Source organism: Macaca nemestrina, chromosome 17, assembly GCF_043159975.1.
Source record: "Macaca nemestrina isolate mMacNem1 chromosome 17, mMacNem.hap1, whole genome shotgun sequence".
Classification (NCBI taxonomy): domain Eukaryota; kingdom Metazoa; phylum Chordata; class Mammalia; order Primates; family Cercopithecidae; genus Macaca; species Macaca nemestrina.
In genome coordinates this window covers 72,410,695-72,431,270 of record NC_092141.1, presented here as the reverse complement: position 1 = coordinate 72,431,270, position 20,576 = coordinate 72,410,695, and the positions used below count along the sequence as shown (strand labels likewise).

Genomic DNA, 20,576 nt, shown 5'->3' with positions numbered 1-20,576 from the left:
AACTTCAGCAAAGCACAGGAATTAGAAACACCAGGTATTGTGGAAGAGGAAGGTGAAGAAGGGACCTGAAAACACAGAGTTTATTTGAAGTTTATATAAGAAGTTGTTAGATTCCCATCCCTGCCCTGCCTAGCCAGGTGACTACCTACCCCAACACCCACAGGAAAGAGAACTAGAGAAATTAAAGAAGAGAGAATCTAGACTTAGTGACACCACACATTGAGCAAGGTAGAGATCAGGTGCAGGACTGAAAACAAGGGGCTTAAGTAAATGTCTGATATTGAACAGTGAAACCCCAGCCCAGCCCTCTTTTCCTGCCCAGCTCCAAAATGCTGGCACCCAAGACATATACTCTCCATTCAGAAGACTGGAGGATTCTTTGCTAGAGAATCTGAACAGCCCAGGAAAAAAACTTAGAAATACTGACTTTTGGGCATTTCAAAAAAAAGCATGGATTATCTTAATGTTCTATGGTCAAGCTCTCTCCACACACAAGCTTCTAATCAGTTTTTCAGTGCCTAAGTGAAAAACACATTGCAACCATAAAACAAGAACAGGATGCTATAAAAAGGAGACAGCTGGAGAAAAAGAAAGAACTATTACAAATTAAAACTATGAGAGCAAAAATAAAAAATTTTTAAAAGGATTGGAAAGTAATGTTGAAGAAATCTCTCAAAGGTGGATTAAAAAACCAACAAACAAAAGTATAGAAAACAGAAAAGTTAATTAAACAAGAGTATTATATCAGTATAGGAAATCTAATTACTTTGTTTATTTATTTTTTTGAGACAGAGTCTCACTCTGTTGCCCAGGCTGAAGTGCAGCAGCACAATCTCGGCTAGCTGCAACCTCTGCCTCCTGGGTTCAAGCAATTCTCCTGCCTCAGCTTCCTGAATAGCCAGGACTATAGGCATGTGCTACCATGCCTGGCTAATTTTTGTATTTTTTTTGGAGATGGAGCTTTGCCATGTTGGTCAGGCTGGTCTCAAACTCCTGACCTCAGATGATCCACCCACCGTGGCTTCCCAAAGTGCTGGGATTATAGGGATGAGCCACTGCGCTGAGCCAGAAATCTAATTTTTTATTAATACGAGCTGTAGAAGGAGAAAATAGAGGAAATGGTGGTGAAGAGATTATCATAAATAATACAAAAGCGTTACTCAGAATTAAAGAATATCTCTAGGGCTTGCTAGGTACCAACAGAATAAATGAAAAAGACTCAAGAACAATGGTGATAAAAAGGAGGTTCTAAAAGCTTTTGGAAAGAAAACAAGGTATATATAAAGGATTAGGAATAAGTATAGTATCAGAGTATTTAATAGTAATATTGGAAGCTCAAGACAATGGAGCAATAGCTTCAAAATTGAGAAAAAATAATTTTTACCCTAGAATGATATACTGTGTCAAACAAATAAGCAAGTATAAGCATAGAATAATGATACTTTTAGAAACAGTAAGTCTCAAAAAATTTATGTCCTATGCATGTTTTGTTAGGAAGCTACTGGAGGATATGCTCTACCAAAATGAAGAATAAAATCGAGAAAGAATATGACATGAGATGAAACACAAAAGAGAAGAGATAGGAACTCCCAGGAGAACAAGGTGGTAAGCCTTCAGAGCATCCTAGGTCCAGACTGAGCTTAATGGAGGGCTCTAGGTCGGAGGCCTCCAGGGTAAAACATGTAACTTGTAAGTGTGGAAAACTGTACTGACAGACATTTTACAAAACTACATTAAGGGTTATGAAATGACTTAGCCAAAGGTTTGAAGAAAAATAAGCAAATTTTAAAATGAGGCATTTCATAAACCCCTAGGAAAAACAAAATCGTTCAAGAAGGAAATGTTATCCTTGGCTCCGGAGTGACATATTTGCATAGTACTAATACTGAAAATACTATATATAACATGGATTCAGCCAAAAATCATGCAATAATTGTATTGGGATGGTGGTAGGAAGAAGGAAGGTGAAAGAGCTATAATTCCCATCATCCATAATAAGAAGCAATAGATAATTTGTAAACTAATAACAATTTTTGCAGTATATGAATAGTATTTAGAAATATGGAGGGGAAAATCAGGGAAACTTCCTTAAGAGGTAAAAGTGACTGCCTGTGGGGAGAAGATGGGTGGAGTAGAGGAAGAAAACTGCTAGTTTTGAGCATTATTTGATTTTCTATGTGCTTATGTTATTTTGAAAAAAATAGAAATTTCAAACCCAAATGTATAAAAAATATTATGGACAGTGTAGTACAGCAAGAAGAGTTTTAAGCTAGGAATAAAAATTTAAAACTGTTGATTACCTATACCCTGATGTTGGGTAAAACATACCCCTCTGGTTGGGTGCAGTGGCTCACGCCTGTAATCCCAGCACTCTAGAGGCTGAGGTGGGTGGATCACCTGAGATAAGGGGTTTGAGAGACGACTGGCCAACATGGCAAAACCCCGTCTCTACTAAAAATACAAAAATTAGTCTGGTGTGGTGGCGTGCACCTGTAGTCCCAGCTATAGCTACTCAGGAAGCTGAGGAATGAGAATCACTTGAACTTGGGAAGTGGAGGCTGCAGTGAGCTGAGATTGCACCACTGCACTCTAGCCTGGGAAACTGAGCGAAACTCCATCTCAAACCAACCAACTAACCCACTTCTTTGGGTCTCAACTTCTTTATTTATTCACTAGAAGACTTTCTTTCTAAGGGTCTTTCCAACTCTAAGGTTCCGATCCCATCATAATAAAGTATTTTTCTAGGAATAGCAAAGAAAGATAAACTTTCCTCCACGTTCTCATGGTATAGTTTTATGTATTTCTGTTCATTTTGCCAAAGGTCTCCCTATCTTTGCTTCCTTGATATTAAAATTGAACTACCATATCTCCAACATGGGAATCATATTGTACCTGTGAGGCTAGTCTTCGCATAGCCTCCTCCTGCCGCCTGCGCATTTCTGGAGTTCCTGGGCAGCTTCCACTGGTGATAGATGAGTGGGCTGAAGGTGGCTGTGTGAGTGGCAGCTCTCTGTTGGCATCCACATCTGGATTAAAAAGATTTAATGTTTGCATCAGATAATCATAAAAACTTTAAAGAAAAATGGCTAAATTCTATTTGCTCTATGATCCAACAATTTCGCTCCTAAGTATATTACCTAAGAGAAGTAATAACACATGTCCACCCAAAAACTTGTACACAAATGTTCACAGAAGAATGATTCATAATAGCTAAAAGTGGAAACAACCTAAATGCCCACCAACTGATGAATAGATGAAACACAAAATATCCATTCAATAGACTATTACTCAACAATAAAAAGAAATGAGATACCAACACATGCTAGAACGGGGATAACCCTTGAAAATGTTATGCTAAATCAAAGAGGTCAGTAAAAAAAAAAGGACCATATATTGTATGATTCTATTTATATGAAATGCCCAGAATAGAAAAATCTGTCGAGACAGAAAGTAAATTAGTGGTTACCTAGCGCTGGAAATAGAGGGTTAAGAGGAGAATGGGGATTGACTGCTAACAGGCATGAGTTTCTTTTAAGGGGATGAAAATGGCCTAAAGTTAGATTATGGTGATTGCTCTACAACCCTGTGAATTATACTAAAAATACTGAATTGAATGCTTTAAATGGTGAATTACATGATATGTGAGTTACAGCTCAATAAAACTGTTTCAAGATTTTTTAAAAAATTCAATTTGTTCTTGTTATTTAGAAAATTTATTACTAGTAGAAATTAGACTATATTTATGAACAAGATCATACTTTAAAAATGGATACCAAAGTAAATATTAGAAGTTGTTATCTGATGGCCAATAGTGATCGAAAAGAAGGAAGAATAGGAAAAAGGAGTCCTCATTTAACTCCCTACCAGTAGGAGTGAATTTAGACTTCTTTCATTTAACTGGTGCAGTAAATTTCTTGGTCACTGGATACAGTTCTGGATAACTGCAGGGGGATAGGCATGGAGGATGGCAGTGAAAAAAGCCTCAAGAAATGTGTAACATTTTGGATTGAGGTGAAGTTCAGTGATTGTATGTCACTGTATTATTTCTGCTGTTCACTTCCTCCCCCTACTCTATTCCCCTTTATTTGGTATTTGATTCTGTGGGTAATTACTGTCCAAATGCTCTCTGTCTTTCTAGCTATCTCCTTTTGGAAAATGCCCTTCTTTTTGTCTAAATGCCTTACTTTCTGTTTGGTATTCAGACAGTAGGAGAAGTAAAAGTTAATAGGTAGGCAGTAGTCAATGTGCATAGCACAATGGCAAAAGAGACTTCTGAAATGAGCAGAGTAGGAACGGTAGGATTTATTTACTTAACAGCTGTTTGGGGGCTTGGCAGCTGTTGGCAAATGTCAAATCCAAATAATAACTACATTGAGACTTTTAGTGATAGAAACATACAGTCTTGTATTAGAGCTTCCCCAACTACTATGCTGAGAATCCCTGTAGTTAATGTAATAATCTTGAATTATACAACAGGTCTGTTTCCACAAAATATTTTTGTTCTTTGTGTGTGTGTTTGTTGGGGGTATGGACAATGGTGGTGGTGGTGGTGGAGACTGATGGGGGTGCCAGGTTTGGGAGAGTAGGTGGAAAGCAGGATGACAGGCTAGTGCCTGCCTTGACAGCTTTTCTATACCTTTCTAGGGAAATGACAAGGAGGGGGGCGGGCTGGGGGGCTGAGTTTCTGTGGGGGAAGGACAGCCAAGCAAGGCAATACTGCAGGCTTAACTGCTCCTATCTTCCACAGCAGTAGTGCTCAGCTTTTATTTCTACTATTCTTTGAACATCAAACAGAAAGAAGTCGGGGCAGAAGAAAGAGTGACAGATGATGCAGAGAAAGAAGTTGTGAACTCCAATGATTTCCCATGGTTTTTTTTTTTTTTTTTTTTTTTAAATCACTACAACTATTAATTGGATAATCACCCAAAGATTAAGAAAGCCAGTGAGGTTCCAAATGACTCATCCAAGCTTAATAGAAGTTAAATTCTGTAAAAATTAAGCCAACCCTCTATATACAGACATCATTCTTATTCTTATTAGAGAAAAAACTTCTGCTGCTGCCAGCAACATATTCAACACCAGTTCATATGGGTAACAGATTTGTGCCAAAAAATAGCTTGCATTATATCAGTCACTTATTCTTGACCCTTCTATTGGTTAAGATGGCACTGGCAGAATATAGTCTGGTCATCAATAAATTGTAACAAAAAATATTTTGTATAAGGTAACACTGGTTCTGAGTATTTCTGATATATACAACCGCATATTTAGCTCTCTTAACTCCTTTCAAATTCTGAAATCTACAGGCCAAATCTACAGTCTCAACAATGGATATTTATCTCATGAATGGGGAGTATCTTGGTGTTTCTGGAGATTCTCCTGAAGACAATGGATGTTAGAGAATAACTTAGTGAACTACCTTTAAAGAATCTCTGCTTTGGGGAACACATGGGCTGTTTTCTATAAACTCTTGCTCCCCCAGGCTCACAGAGAGATCCCCAGGTACCTCTGCGTTCTGTGAAAGTAACTCTTCTTGTCCTTGGGATTTATTTTCTGTCATGCATGATTCTACCACTCTGTTATCTGCAACTCTGATATACAGAGGAGTCACAGAGACTTTGAGGTTTCTGGTTTCCTTTCTGACACACTCAAATAGCAAGCTGCTTGGACTACTCAGACAAACAGCAGTTTGGAGTGATAAATACTTAAGCACTCAAAGGAAAACGCTGGAATAGTGTGGAAAGTTACTTTTAACCATGCAGATGTGTTCTCAGAATCAAAATTTTAGCAGAGACAATTCTGACAGATCAATTAGTCACACTTCTTCATTTTACAAATAAGAAAACTGAGCTCTAAAGAATTCAAGTAAAATTCTCAAGTTCACAAAGTCTAGTCAATTTGACTGTTGGGGCACAAACCCTGGGCTCCTGACTCCCACAGCACTATGGCAATCTGTCTCAGAAGAGCTGCATTTAGAAACTAAGCATTATATTCCTCTGAAGAAAAGAATTCTTCCATATCGATTCTTACCATACCCTGATAACGAGGTATTTTGATTCAGTTTTCTTCCAAGACACCAGTTCTTCAACATGTTAAACATCTATAAGTTTACCAGAGGCCATCTGCCTCCTTAATGATACAAGGCTGCTAACTAGCTTCAATAGGAAGTCAATAAGTTTGGAGGGTCTTCAGTGAGTTCCTGTTAAGTTTCTAGCACTGTGCTAGACCCTGTAACTACTATCGTCTCACGCAAACCATTTCTAGTGGTTGCTGTCTGAAAGTCTGTGGTGGGCTAGATTATTGATTTGGACTAGCAGAGCAATAGTTTCTTTTTTTGTTCTCTTCTAACTAACAGAATCCAGGTAAACTGGTTCTATACATGTAGTATGTATAAGAAGAACACTGACACATTTCTATTTATTTTCTTTACTCAAGTGAGTTTCACCAATAAGGAGAGGCGGCATAGCAAAATGGATAGGAGAATGGCCTCTGAAACCAGACTGCTTAGTTCTACCATTTATTGGCTGTAAAACCTAGAAGAACTTACTTAACCTCTCTGGGCCTCAGATTACTTACCTGTGAAATGAAGACAACCTCACTGAGCTGGTAACAGGATTCGATGAAACTAATATTTGTAAAACACTTAGAGTGTTTGGCACATAGTAAGTACCATATGAGTGTTTTAAAAATAAATCAGTAAGCTCCTAGTGGTGATTACTGGGCTGACCCCTGCTTGTGATGAAAGAAGCCTGAATACATATGAGAGCTCAGCACCTTTTCACAAGGAAGCGGGAGAACCCCTTCAAGGACACAATGAAGCTCAAGTCCAAGCAGTGCAACACTGACGCCAACAGCAAAGAAATGAAGGATGCAAACAGACTGTGATGGCAAATAACAAGAAGAACTGGGCACAGACTGAGCAAAATCCGTTAGGATGAATGCAAATCGCTTTACGGGCAATTGCTGCAGTCGTTATCTAAAGGACAGCCCAACCATACAGCTGGCATGGAAGAGTCATCAATTTATTCTACTAGAAATGTTTTTCTTCAGTCACGCTTAGGTGTCTATTGGATATGTGGGTTAGATGTAAATAGAGTATTACAATCTTTCTCTCAACTCTGAATGAACAGTCCTCATGTGGAAGTCAGGTTTTGCAGATGAGAAAATAAAAGGATATACGACCTAATACGACCTAATATAAATATGTCAGAAAAACTTCAGCGCCAATGAAGCAGGGAGTTCTTTAAAAAGGAATACGTACGTTTGGGGGAGGCATGTGGGCTGTCTGAGGCGATCTGTCTCATCCTTGTACCATGGCAGCTGAGGGCCACCAGTCTGGAGATGATGGCAGTTTTGCCAAATCCAATGTTTCCCACAATCACCACTCCCTGGTTTACGCTGGCATTTGAACTTTGAAGTTGAGCATCTATTTCGTGGAAAACCCAATCTCGGCCAACAAACACTGACTCTGTAGTGATGCTGGGCACTTCAAAGAGCAGAGGCTTCAAGGAGATATCTGGAGGCCTATAAGGTGCAAAGCGAACTGAAAGGAACAAGAGAAAACAAAACTTAGGTCAAACTGTCAACACTGAGAGAAACAGAGAAAAAATGCAGTGTGGTTTAGGAGACTTGAGTTATCACATGATGGCATCGTAGGCTTATTCAGAAATAATACAACTGTGAATGTTGATTCTATACAGATAAGCAACACAGGTGAGCTAGAGCTAATTGATACTCTAGATTGCAGAACACAAACATTGATAAAACAGTAATGATTTATTTGATCAGTCAGAAAGTTGGGATGATATTCAAAATTATTTCAGGGAAGGGATGGTCCAAGCACCAGCAATCAGTACGGATGTGAGCCTAGTGAAGAAGGGTCCCAAAGGTCTCCTATGCCACGGGATAACCTTTTAACTGTCGGATTGTGGAGAGGTGCAGGAGTGAAGTTCCTGTTGGAAAGGCCAGGCTGTGGCGGGGCATCTAGACAGCTTACCACAGCAGCTCTTTACTAACCAGTAAGAACATATTTCATTATTTCACACCAATATGGCTGTACCAGTACATATCAGCTGAAAATCAGTCCTGAAGAAAGCAGTATAGAGAGGTTTGTTTCTTTAAAAACACCAATGAGAATAGTAACTCCTTTAAGTTCATGATGGTATGTTTTAAAATCTAGTAGGTATTAATATTAGGGAAAGCAAAGCCACTAAAAGCTCTGATGGTTTAAAAGATCTTAAACATTCTAAGCAGTCGAGCAGAAAGCAGGCCTTCACTCAGTGTCTCTGCGCCTATACTGCTTAATATTGATGCCAATTAAAAAATAATTTTTGGCTTACACATATATCTTGGGGATAGATCCACACTGTTTTTCTCAAGATTTTTTTCTGTGCTTATATATTTATGGGGTGTGTTAAGGGCCAAGAATAAGCTATACTGTCAACAGTTTTCTAAAAATGCAAAATTGATGTGACATGCTTTAAAAGAAGATCTATTAATTATATTGATGGTAAAAGGAAGTCCTGTCTGATGGTCCATATTTGGGTTAAATGGCCTCCTAAACTGTTCCCAGAGCAGCTCTAAGATGTATCACTTTATCTGTCTGAAACCAAGTACTTCATTTTTGTTTCTTTAACCTTAGCACAGTGCCTTGATATATACTAGGTGCTCAAAAAATATTTAAGGAAAGAATTAATTAAAAATAAGGTATTACACTCTAACTCCATTTTTCAAATATTTTGGAGCACAAGAAAGGCCAGGAGTGGGAAAGGGATGGAAAGAGAAAGAGAAATTACAAAGGGGAAAATGAGATAATTTGTACTTCGTACGTTACTCTAGAACATACTTGAACCACTTACACACCACAAGGTGGGATATAGAGATGGTGGCTTACTTGAGAAAACACAGACACACACACACATACACGTGTGCACTCTCATTTAAAACTGCCTGAAAGCCACTAGAACAACCGAGCATTTTAAAAAGGATAAACATTCCAAAAGTAGTGCAAATAATTTAAAATATAAAGCCAAATTCTGACAACAGAAACAAAATGCCCAAAGTTTTCATTAACTAAAGTGGGGTTGTTGGGGGGTTAGGGGAAGCTGTGGAGATAAAGCTACAGGGTCACTTATAATTCCCTGATTCACATTTCTGCAACACAATTTACTCTTGTATTTATTAATAATTTCGACTTTTACTTTAGATTCAAGCGGGCACACGTACAGATTTGTTATCTGGGTATAGTGTGTGATGCTGAGGTTTGGGGTATGAATTATTCTGTCCCTCAGGTACTAAGCATAGTACCTAACAGTTTTTTGACCCTTGCCCCCTCCACTTCTTCCCCCATCTAGCAGTCCCCAGCGTCTACTGTTACCATCTTTACGTCAATGAGCCATGGGTACTCATTGTTTAGCTCCCATTTACAAGTGAGAACATGTATAATTTGTTTTTTTTTTGTTCCTGTGTTAATTCACTTTGGATAATGGTCTTTAGCTGCATCCATGATGCTGCAAAGGACATGACTCCATTCTTTTTTATGGCTGCATAGTATTCCACAGCGTATATGCACCACATTTTCTTTATCCTATCCACCACTGATGGGCACCAAGGGAGACTCCATGTCTTTGTTACTGTGACTAGTGCTTTGATGAACATATGCATGCATATGTCTTTTTGGTAGAACGAAAAAACTCCTCTTTCAAAATCCATACCTATAATTATAGAATTCAATGAAAAATTAACTTTAGTTTGCCAAAAATCCTTTTAAAATCAGTGTCTTATAGCTAATAGATTCTATTTTACTTTTCTTGAACATTATCTTACTGAGATAAAATTCACAAACCATAAAATTCACTTTTTAAAAATATACAATTCAGTGGTTTTTAGTATATTCACTAAGTTCTGCAACCATCACTACTATCTATCCCCAAACACTTTCATCACCCCCAAAGAAATCCTATATCCATTAGCTGTCACACCCAATCCTCATTCCTCCCAGTCCCTGGCAATCAGTAATCTACTTTGCCTGTAAAGGTTTGCCTATTTTGGACATTTCATATAAATAGAATCATAGAGTATGTGGCCTTTTACTTCTGACTTCTTTTACTTGGCTTAATATTATTCATTACTTTATTGCTGAATAATATTCCATTGTAAGGATATACCATATTTTGTTTATCAGTTAATAAACATTTGGGCTGCTTCCACTTTTTGGCTGATTAATGCTGCTATGAACATTCATGTACAACTTTTATGTGAACATATGTTTTCAGTCCTCTTGGCTATATATCTAGGAGTGAAATGTCTGGTTCATATGGAAACTCTCAGGTTCACCTTTTTGAGAAACCGCCCAACTGTTTTCTCTATTTGGTTTTTACTATATTCTTATTCAATATATTTTCACTATAGAAAACTTAGGAATAGTAGATAAAATAATAACTGTGTTTCCATTAGCTAGAGAGAAATGCTATTAGTGTGTATTCTGAGTTTTGCCTGTACCATATATATTTATTTTAAAAACAAAAATGGGATTATACTATATATACTGTTTCATCATTTACTTTTTTCACTTAGCAATATAGTGTGAACATTTCTGTACATAACACATAAATCTATATTATCATTTTTTTTTTTTTTTTTTATGGAGACGGAGTCTCGCTCTGTCGCCCAGGCTGGAGTGCAGTGGCCGGATCTCAGCTCACTGCAAGCTCCACCTCCCGGGTTCACACCATTCTCCTGCCTTAGCCTCCCGAGTTGCTGGGACTACAGGAGCCCGCCACCTCGCCCGGCTAGTTTTTTGTATTTTTTAGTAGAGACGGGGTTTCACCGTGTTAGCCAGCATAGTCTTGATCTCCTGACCTCATGATCCACCCGTCTCGGCCTCCCAAAGTGCTGTGATTACAGGCTTGAGCCACCGCGCCCGGCCTATTATCATTTTTAATATGTGTAGGCTCTTCTATTATATCACTAAGTTATACATTATCTAACCAATATCTTACTGTTGTATGTTTAGATTATTTTGGTTTTCCACTGTTACAATCACAGCTAACAATGAAATAGCCTTTATTATATGCCAGAAACTATTTCTAAGCATGCTAACTTGCACAACCATCGGATGTGTTATTACTACTTTGATTTTATAGACAAAACAGAGGCAAAAAGACCTTAAGTTATTTGCCTAAGGTCTTTTACCAATCTGAATCTTATTTACTATGCTCTAGTTCCTCTCACGAAAAGCAGTACTACAAGCAGTGGTACAACACATATCATTATATATTCACCTTGGCACACCTGCCTTATTTTTCTTGAAACAAAATGCTAGAAGTGAAAATTTCTGGGTCAATGGGTTGTGTTTTTGATACACCTTACCAAATTGATCTCCAGAAAGATTATACTGGTTACATGAAAATGACCACATCCCTCTCAGTTTCATCATCATGGGGTAGTATTATTATTCTTAGTCTCTGTTAATCTAGTTAAGAATGGCATCTCATTGTGTTTAATATATGTTTTGAGTATGAAAAGTATTTTTTTTTGTGTGTGTGAAAGGTGATTTTTTAAAAACATGTGTACTGGCTATCTGCATTCTTTTGTGAATTGCCTGTTCATGGCTTTTACTCACATTTCTATTGGAATGCCTGTGTTTGCCTTACTGAATTTGTGAGAACATTTTTAACCCTGAAGACATTAATCTTTTGCCTTTCATATTTATTTTTTGCAAATAATTTATTCAGTTCTTTGCCTTTAAAATTTTTCTTTCTTCCTTTTATTTTAGAAATAATCTTTTTCTTTTTTAGAGACGGAATCTTGCTTTGTTGCCCTGGCTGGAGTGCAGCGGCGCAATCTCGGTTCACTGCAACCTCTGCCTCCCAGGTTCAAGTGATTCTCCTGCCTCAGCCTCCTGAGTAGCTGGGAGTACAGGCGCGTGCAACCACACCAGGCTAATTTTTGTATTTTTAGTAGAGATGGGGTTTCACCATGTTGGCCAGGCTGGTCTCCAACGCCTGACCTTAAGTGATCCGCCCACCTCGGCCTCCCAAAGCGCTGGGATTACAGGCGTGAGCCACCAAACCTGGCCTCTGCCTTTTATTTTAATTTGTAAAAGTTGAAAAAGTTTATGTCATCAAACTTGTCAGTCTTTTTCTTTATGGGTTCTGCCTTTAGTGTTGTTCTTTGAAAGTTCCCTCTTAATCCAAGAGTATAAAAAATTAATATTTTTTTTTCTAGTGCTTTTTTGAGTCTGGTATAGAGTAGGGATCTGACTTTATTTTTTTTCCCCAAATGGTTAACAAATTTTATCAGTGATAATTCAAATTATCACCAATGTGTAAAGCCTGCTTGATCTTATTTATATTGGGTTTGTTTGTAAGTTATCTAGTTTGTTCCACTTATCTGTAAGCCTGCTACTTTTGCAGAAGTGTCACACTGATTTAGTTGTTATTATGTTTAGTTAATTGTGAGTCTCCCATCATTATTCTTATTTTTTTCAATAGATTTTGAAAAATAGTTTCAAAAATAATTTCCAGAATTAGTTTGAAATTTACCATAAGAAATATTTTCCATTTTATTCACTCAGTTCTGACCGTTAATCAGAAAATGCTCCATTTAAGTTTCATTAAATAGATTTCTTGAAATAACCATAAAACATCTTCTTAAACCAAAGACAGATAATTATTTCATCTTAGCAGATATACATTACATATTTGAAAATAATGATTTAGTTTTAATGTCATATTTTAAAAACCCAGATAATTCACACAATTTAGAAAGCAAACATTTAAAAATGTTTATCTTTGAGATAACCAAGTAAATACAAATTAAAGCAAACTATATATACCATTAGAAAAAAATAGGGTTTTTTGGTATGTAATCATTTCAAAACCATCTTTTGAAAAAATATTCATTTTTATAGTTACTGGTAGCACTGTAAATGTGTCCAACTTTTAGAGAACTGACATTTTGTAAATGCCAATTTGACCTTAAAATCCTGTTCTGGGAACTTACTCTAAGGAAATGATTCATAAGAAAAGTGCAAACACACAGACACACACACACACACACACAGTTTTTTGCAGCATGTATGGTGTTAGTAAAGGTGATTTAGTAAACTATGGTATACCTACCGAAAATTACATAGACATTAAAACAGAAAGCAATATTTTGCAGAATCATGGAAATGTGGAAGTATTTATGAAATAAAATTTACTAAAACAGTAGAATAAAAACAGAATATATATTATGATTACAATTTACAGTATATACAGATGGAAGGTAACAATACTCCAAAACAAAAATAGTGAAGGTATGATATGATTAGTTATACCTTTAATTATAATTTAAAAAATTTTTCAATAGGAATATTAGCTGTATTTTTAAAAAGCTGCAAAATGAATTGGTTATTTTACCCAAAGACAAAATAAGCAAATATTTTATCACAATCGCAAATTACTCTGTCATGCATGGGTGAATATAACTACTGCCAAATCCAACAACTAATTAAACTACATCAATTGAGACAAGCAAGGCTATCTCTCTCCCACTTTTATTGTGTATACATTTTTAGAAAATGAAAACAAAGTATATGTAGTTAAAAATTTTAACTACTGTAGCTATAGAATGATTTTAAAAATCAAAAAATATATAAATATATAAAATTAGCTATTTTTGCCAGGACAGTCTGAATGTCAGGCTGAGCACTTGGTTTATACTTCCTTTGAGTGATAGGCAGTGATGACCCACTGAAGTGGACCTAATACTAGGGTAGACTCACTGGAGAGGGAAGACAGACTGGAGAAGACTACTCACTGTAATAGTCCCAGAAAATGTGATGAAGGCCTGAAACTGGGAGATACCAATGAAACTGGAAAGAGTGATTATGTAGGACCTGTCAAAAAACTAGATGTAGAGGGATACGGAGGGGAAGAAGCCAAAGATTTTTCCACAGTTTCAAGTCTGAGGGATTATGGAGCTGAAGAGTACCCAAATTAAAATATATGAAGAAATTTACTATGGGATAGAAATAGCTTTCCTGCTTTCTTTCTGTTATATAAAGGCCTTCCCCCACTAAATATGAATTAGAGATGTAATTTCCTCAACATCTGGGAGGAAAGGATTAAAACTCTGGATATGGGCTGGGCAAGGAGGCTCATGCCTATAATCCCAGCACTTTGGGAGGCCGAGGTGGGTGGATCACGAGGTCACGAGATTGACACCAACCTGGCTAACATGGTGAAACCCTGTCTCTACTAAAAATACAAAAAATTAGCTGGGCATGGCGGTGGGTGCCTGTAGTCCCAGCTACTTGGGAGGCTGAGGCAGGAGAATGGCATGAACCCGGGAGGCAGAGCTGGCACTGAGTTGAGATTGCGCCACTGCACTCCAGCCTGGGCAACAGAGTGAGACTCTGTCTCAAAAAAAAAAAAAACAAAACACACACACAAAAACCACACACATAAAACACAAAACACAAAAAACAAAAAAACAAAACAAAACAAAAAGACTCTGGATACATTAGAGTATGCTCAAATTTAAATTTCAACTGCATTAAACAAAATTGTTCACTGAATTAATCTCTATAGAAAATCAAAGAACCACACCAATATTCTTCTGTGATTATGTGACAGTTCTATATTCATACAAGCCCTGAAACTCTGAGTTTGAATTCTACAGAATATAAAAATGTAGCAGAAATCCTCTTTATTTTATTTAAGGCCTTTATTTTATGTAGGCCACTGAAATGAGGAATGTGTGTAGGATGAAGGTCTGAATATCTTAGACAAGTTAGCCGATAATTATTTTTAGATTACATTGGGGGAAAGAAACTTACATGAATTGATATAAGCACTTGCTAACATATAAAAGGGCAGTAGGGTGAGAGGAGTAAGGAGCTCATAAAATAAGAACTAGTAAAGTAACGGTAGTTTTCTAGAAAAGAAAGGGTCCTTCTCATCAACTACTCCTATTGCTACCCTGGACTGAGGCTGGAATGACCAGTGCTGGCACTGGGCCTGTCTGATGATAAAAGGACCATATCACTCCCCTACACAAAACCCTCCAGTGTTTCTTTATTGCATTTAGAATAAAATCAAAACTCCCTCCCATAGTGCTCAAGGCTCTAGATGATTTGGACCCTGCCTACCCACCCCTGCAGGCATCTCACATCACTTCCCCCTCAGTCTATGCCCCAGCTCTTCTGGTTTTCCAGTTTCTCGTTTCAGCGTAAATGCTACTATGTTAGAGGGGCTTCCCCTGATAAGCTTTTAAAGTTGGTTTCCCTACTGCTTACCTTTTTTTTTTTTTTTTTTTTAAGAGACATGGTCCTGTTCTGTTTCACAGGCTGGAGAGGCAATCACAGCTCACTGCAGCCTCAAATTCCAGGGCTCAAGCAATCCTCCTGCCTTAGCCTCCCAAGTAGCTGGGACTACAGGCATGTGCCACCATACGCGACTATTTTTAAAAAACTGTTTGAAGAAATGGGGTCTTGCTATGTTGCTTAGGCTGGTTTTGAACTCCTGGCCTCAAGTGATCTTACCTTGGCCTCCCAAAGTGCTGGGATTACATGTGTGAGCCACCATACCTGGCCCCCATAATTTTCTTTTTGCCAGAGGGCTTATTTGTTTTTCTTGGAGAATGCATCAAAAATACTAATTATTTTATATTCTTATCACATATCACAATCTAACAATATTTATTCTCTTGTTTTCTTGCTTATTCCTGTCTTCTTAACTAGAATGCAATTTCTATGAAGGTAGGAATCATCACTGTATCAGTACACAGTCTGTGCTACATAGTAAAGGCACAGTAAATATCTGTTGAATGAATGAATATTGAAGAAGGGAATCAGAGTTTTATTAAAATAATTTTTATGTATTAGTAGAGGAGATGAGTGAAGTATTTTGTCATTATGGGTGTCATTATATCACACACCTCCTGAGTATAATTAAAATGAAAGTTCCTGCTATTTAACTAAGAATTAAACTTAACCAAGCAATCCCAGTCTGTCAAGTCTTACGAATTTTTCCTTAGAAAGATCTCTTCTAACAGTCACCTCTGTTCATTTCCAACTGCTTCCACCTAGCTCAGGCTTTTGCTGCATTTACTCTCCTTCCTTCCAACCTGGCTTCCCTTACTTCCTGCCTCAGTCACTCCGTTTTGAGTATTCCAACTCTTTATTACAATGACTGCGCATCATGTCATTCCCTTCTAGCGCTTCCGAAGGTGCAGTTTTCTACTGTATCAAATCTAAGCTAAGCTCCTCCCCAGGTTCTGACGGCTCTCTGTAACATGGCTCAATTCTGTCGTGTCCATGCCTCACAGCCCACCACCATGTGCTATCTGAGGCAGACAAGGCAATCTTCACAGAGTACCCTCACAAACTGCTCCATTCCAGTTCCTGTGCCTTAGTGCAGGTTGTCCCTTTTACCTGAAATGCCCAACTTCTTCTCTTCATACCATGTCCAGATATTACGGTCAAGGTTAATTTTCATCTTCTTCATAATCTTCCTTAATCAATCTAGTCCTCATTTATTTTCCTCTTCCCAAACTAAGTTTACTCCATATAATTTAGTGCTTAATTATATGCTGATTTACACTACTTATTAACATTTTAAATCTTGTTTTTCCAACCAGACTGCAAGCTCTTAGAGAAAAGATAATAATGTCTAGCACAGTTTTAAATACAGACTATATGTGAAAGACAGAAGAAAAAAGGGAAATCATAGCGGGCGGGGCCAAGATGGCTGACTAGAAGCAGAAGCGATCAGAGGCTCCCATTGAAAAGAACCATAACATAACACTGTGTGAATCCTGCATCGGCAACCAAGGTATCCAGGTTCTGTCATCAGAACTGACTAGGTGGCTGGTATGACCCACAGAGAGGAAGGAAGAGCAGTGTGTTGCAGCGGCCCACGTGAGAGCCACACGGGGCAGGGGAGTCACCCGCAGACAAGGTAGGCAGTGAGTGAGTACGCTACCCAGCCTGGGAAAATATGTTTTTTCCATGGAACTGGGCAACCCATGGATCGGAAGATCCTATTCGTGAGCCCACACCACCAAGACCTAGCGTCCCAACCATGGAGCCGCAGAGATTCTCAACAGCCACTCAGCTAGAATGTGCTTAAGACTGCCAAGCTCCTGGGGGGAGGGGAGGCAGTGACCCAGTGACCAGCACCACAGCTGTAGCTGCCTGCTGTCTAAGCCATTTGAGCTCCTTGGGGAAGGGGCAACAGTGAACAATAGGACTTGATAGCTGCCTAACACACTAAGCTTCCTGGGCAGGGGAAGGGCAGCAGCCATCTCTATAGCTCTAGGCTGCGTTTTTCCCCTGCTGGAGCAAGGGAAGCTGGATGGCTTGGTTCCAAGAGGTGTCCTCCATAGCTGAACACACTGGCTGTTGTGGACTGCGGACAGAGTGCCTCTTCAGGCCTGACCCATTCTCCCTCATTGGGCGGGGCCTCCCTGCAGGAACTCCAACAACTCCAGCCAGGGACTCCAGGACAGAACTCTAATCTCCCTGGGCCTGAGCCCCTAGGTGAAGGGGTGGTCACAGTCTCCATGGACCAGCAGACTTAGTCTTTGCTCCTGCATAGTTCTGAGGAATCCAGGCAGCCCAGACAAGGCCCCCTACACAGCAAAGCACAGCCTGTCCACCAAGGGACAGTCAAAGTGCTTTGTTAATAAACAGGTCCTGCTCCCCGTGCCACCCAACTGGGTGAGAATCTCCAACAGGGGTTGTCAGACACCCTATACAGAAGTGTTCCTATTGGCATCAGGTCGGTGCCCCTCGAGGTCAGAGATCCCAGAGGAAGGAGCAGGCACGCATCTTTGCTGCTCTTCAGCCTCCTCAAGCGACATCTCCAGGCACAGGAGCGAACCAGATGAATAGGGCCTGAAGTGAACCCCAAGCAAACTGCAGCAGCCCTACAAAAGAGGGACCTGACCATTGGAAGAAAAACAAGCAAACAGAAAGCAACAACAGCATCAACAACAAAATACCCACAAAAACCCCATCCGAGGGTCAGCAGCCTCAAAGATCAATACTAGACAGACTCATAAAGATGAGAAAGAATTAATGCTAAATGCTGAAAACTCAAAAGGCCAGAGTGTCTCTTCTCCTCCAAATGATCGCAATGCCTCTCCTGCAAGGGCGCAGAACTGGATGAAGGATGAGATGGACGAATTGATAGAAGTCGGCTTCAGAAGGTGGGTAATAAACTCCGCTGAGCTAAAGTAGCATGTTCTAACCCAATGCAAAGAAGCTAAGAACCTTGATAAAGGTTATAGGAGTTGCTAACCGGGTTAGGGAGGAACATAAATGACCTGATGGAGCTGAAAAACACAGCACGAGAACTTTGTGAAGCATACACAAGTATCAACAGCTGAATCAACCAAGCAGAAAGATATCAAGACCATCTTGTCAAAATAAGGCATGCAGACAAGATTAGAGAAAAAAGAATGAAAAGGAATGAAACAAAACCTCTTAGAAATATGGGACTATGTAAAAAGACCGAACCTATGATTAACTGGGGAACCAGAAAGAGAAGAGGAGAATGGAACCAAGTTGAAAAACACGCTTCAGGATATTATCCAGGAGAACCTCCCCAGCCTAGCAAGACAGGCCAACATTCAGATTCAAGAAACACAGAAAACCCCAGTAAGATACTACACGAGAAGATCAACCCCAAGACACATAATCATCAGATTCTCCAAGGTTGAAATGAAGGAAGAAATGTTAAGGGCAGCCAGAGAGAAAGGCCAGGTCACCTACAAAGGGAAGCCCATCAGACTAACAGCAGACCTCTCAGCAGAAACCCTACAAGCCAGAAGACAGTGGGGGCCAATATTCAACATTCTTAAAGAATTTTCAACTCAGGATTTCACATCCAGCCAAACTAAGCTTCATAAACAAAGGAGAAATAAAATCCTTTCCAGATAAGCAAATGCTGAGGGATTTTGTCACCACAAGGCCTGCCTTGCAAGAGCTCCTGAAGGAAGCACTAAATATGGAAAGGAAAAACTGGTACCAGCTACTTCAAAAACACACCAAAATATAAAGACAAATGACACTACGAAGAAACTGCATCAACTAGTGTGTGAAATAACCAGATAGCATCATGACAGGGTCAAATTCACACATAACAATATTAACCTTAAATGTAAATGGACTAAATGCTCCAATTAAAAGACACAGACGGCCGGGCACAGTGGCTCATGCCTATAATCCCAGCACTTTAGGAGGCTCAGGCAGGTGGATCACCTGAGTCCAGGAGTTCGAGACCAGCCTGGCCAACATGGCAAAACCGTCTCTACTAAAAATATAAACATTAGCCGGGCATGGTGGCGCATGCCTGTAATCCCAGCTACTAGGGCGGCTGAAGCAGGAGGATCCCTTGAACCTGGGAGGTGGAGGCTGCAGTGAGTCGAGATCATGCGACTGCACTCTGGCTTGGGCAACAGAGTGAGGCTTCATCTCAAAACAAAGAAAACCTGACACAGACTGGCAAATTGGGTAAAGAGTCAAGACCCATCAGTGTGTTGTATTCAGGAGTCCCATCTCATGTGCAAAGACACACATAGGCTCAAAATAAAGGGATGGAGGAAAATTTACCAAGCAAATGGAAAGCAAAAAAAAGAAGGGGTTGCAAATTTTTGTCAAATCCTAGTCTTTGACAAAACAGACTTTAAACCAACAAAGATCAAAAAAGACAAAGGGGGCATTATGTAATGGTAAAGGGATCAATTCAACAATAAGAACTATCCTAAATACATTGCACCCAATACAGGAGCATCCAGATTCATCAAACAAGTTCTTAGAGACCTACAAAGACCATCAAACAAGTTCTTAGAGACCTACACAGTAATAGTGGGAGACTTTAATACCCCACTGTCAATATTAGACAGACCAATGAGACAGAATATTAACAAGGATATTTAGGACTTGAACTCAGCTCTGGATCAAGTGGACGTGATAGACATCTACAGAACTCTCCACTCCAAATCAACAGAATATACATTCTTCTCAGTGCCACATGGCACTTATTCTAAAATCAACCACATAATTGGAAGTAAAACACTCCTCAGCAAATGCAAAATAACTGAAATAACAAAAAACAGTTTCTCAGACCACAGTGCAATCAAATTAGAACTCAGGATTAAGAAACTCACTTAAAACCAAACAACTGCATGAAAACTGAACAACTTGCTCCTGAATGACTCCTGGGTAAATAATTAAACTAAGGCAGAAATCAAGAAGTTCTCTGAAACCAAGGAGAACAAAGACATAACTTACCAGAATCTCTAGGACACAGCTAAAGCAGTGTCAAGAGGGAAATTTATAGCACTAAATGCCCACATCGGAAAGCCAGAAAGATCTCAAATTGACACCCTAACATCACAATTAAAGAACTAGAGAAGCAAGAGCAAACAAATCCAAAAGCTTGCAGAAGACAAGAAATAACTAAGATCAGAGCAGAACTGAAGAGTAAAGAGACATGAAAAATCCTTCAAACAATTAATTAATCTAGGAGCTGGTTTTTGAAAAAATTAACAAAATAGACCGCTAGCAAGACTAATAAGAA

General features: G+C 38.9%; 1 protein-coding gene and 1 long non-coding RNA gene across 18 annotated transcripts in view; one reads left to right on the top strand and one right to left on the bottom strand.

Moving 5' to 3' along the window:
• Positions 1-20,576, bottom strand: part of LOC105483054 (tetratricopeptide repeat, ankyrin repeat and coiled-coil containing 2) — a 475,702-nt gene that overhangs the window by 110,008 nt on the left and 345,118 nt on the right. For all 14 annotated transcript variants that reach the window (XM_011743607.3, XM_071083397.1, XM_011743615.3 and 11 more), the window contains 2 exons: positions 7,262-7,543; positions 2,893-3,026 (listed from right to left, as the gene is read on the bottom strand). In XM_011743607.3, coding sequence (XP_011741909.2) covers positions 2,893-3,026; positions 7,262-7,543 — 416 coding nt within the window. The remainder of the gene's footprint in view (positions 1-2,892; positions 3,027-7,261; positions 7,544-20,576) is intronic.
• Positions 1-20,576, top strand: part of LOC105483051 (uncharacterized) — a 136,611-nt gene that overhangs the window by 11,269 nt on the left and 104,766 nt on the right. For all 4 annotated transcript variants that reach the window (XR_011615936.1, XR_988000.3, XR_011615935.1 and 1 more), the window contains exon 2: positions 1,495-1,605. This is a non-coding gene — a long non-coding RNA (uncharacterized lncRNA). The remainder of the gene's footprint in view (positions 1-1,494; positions 1,606-20,576) is intronic.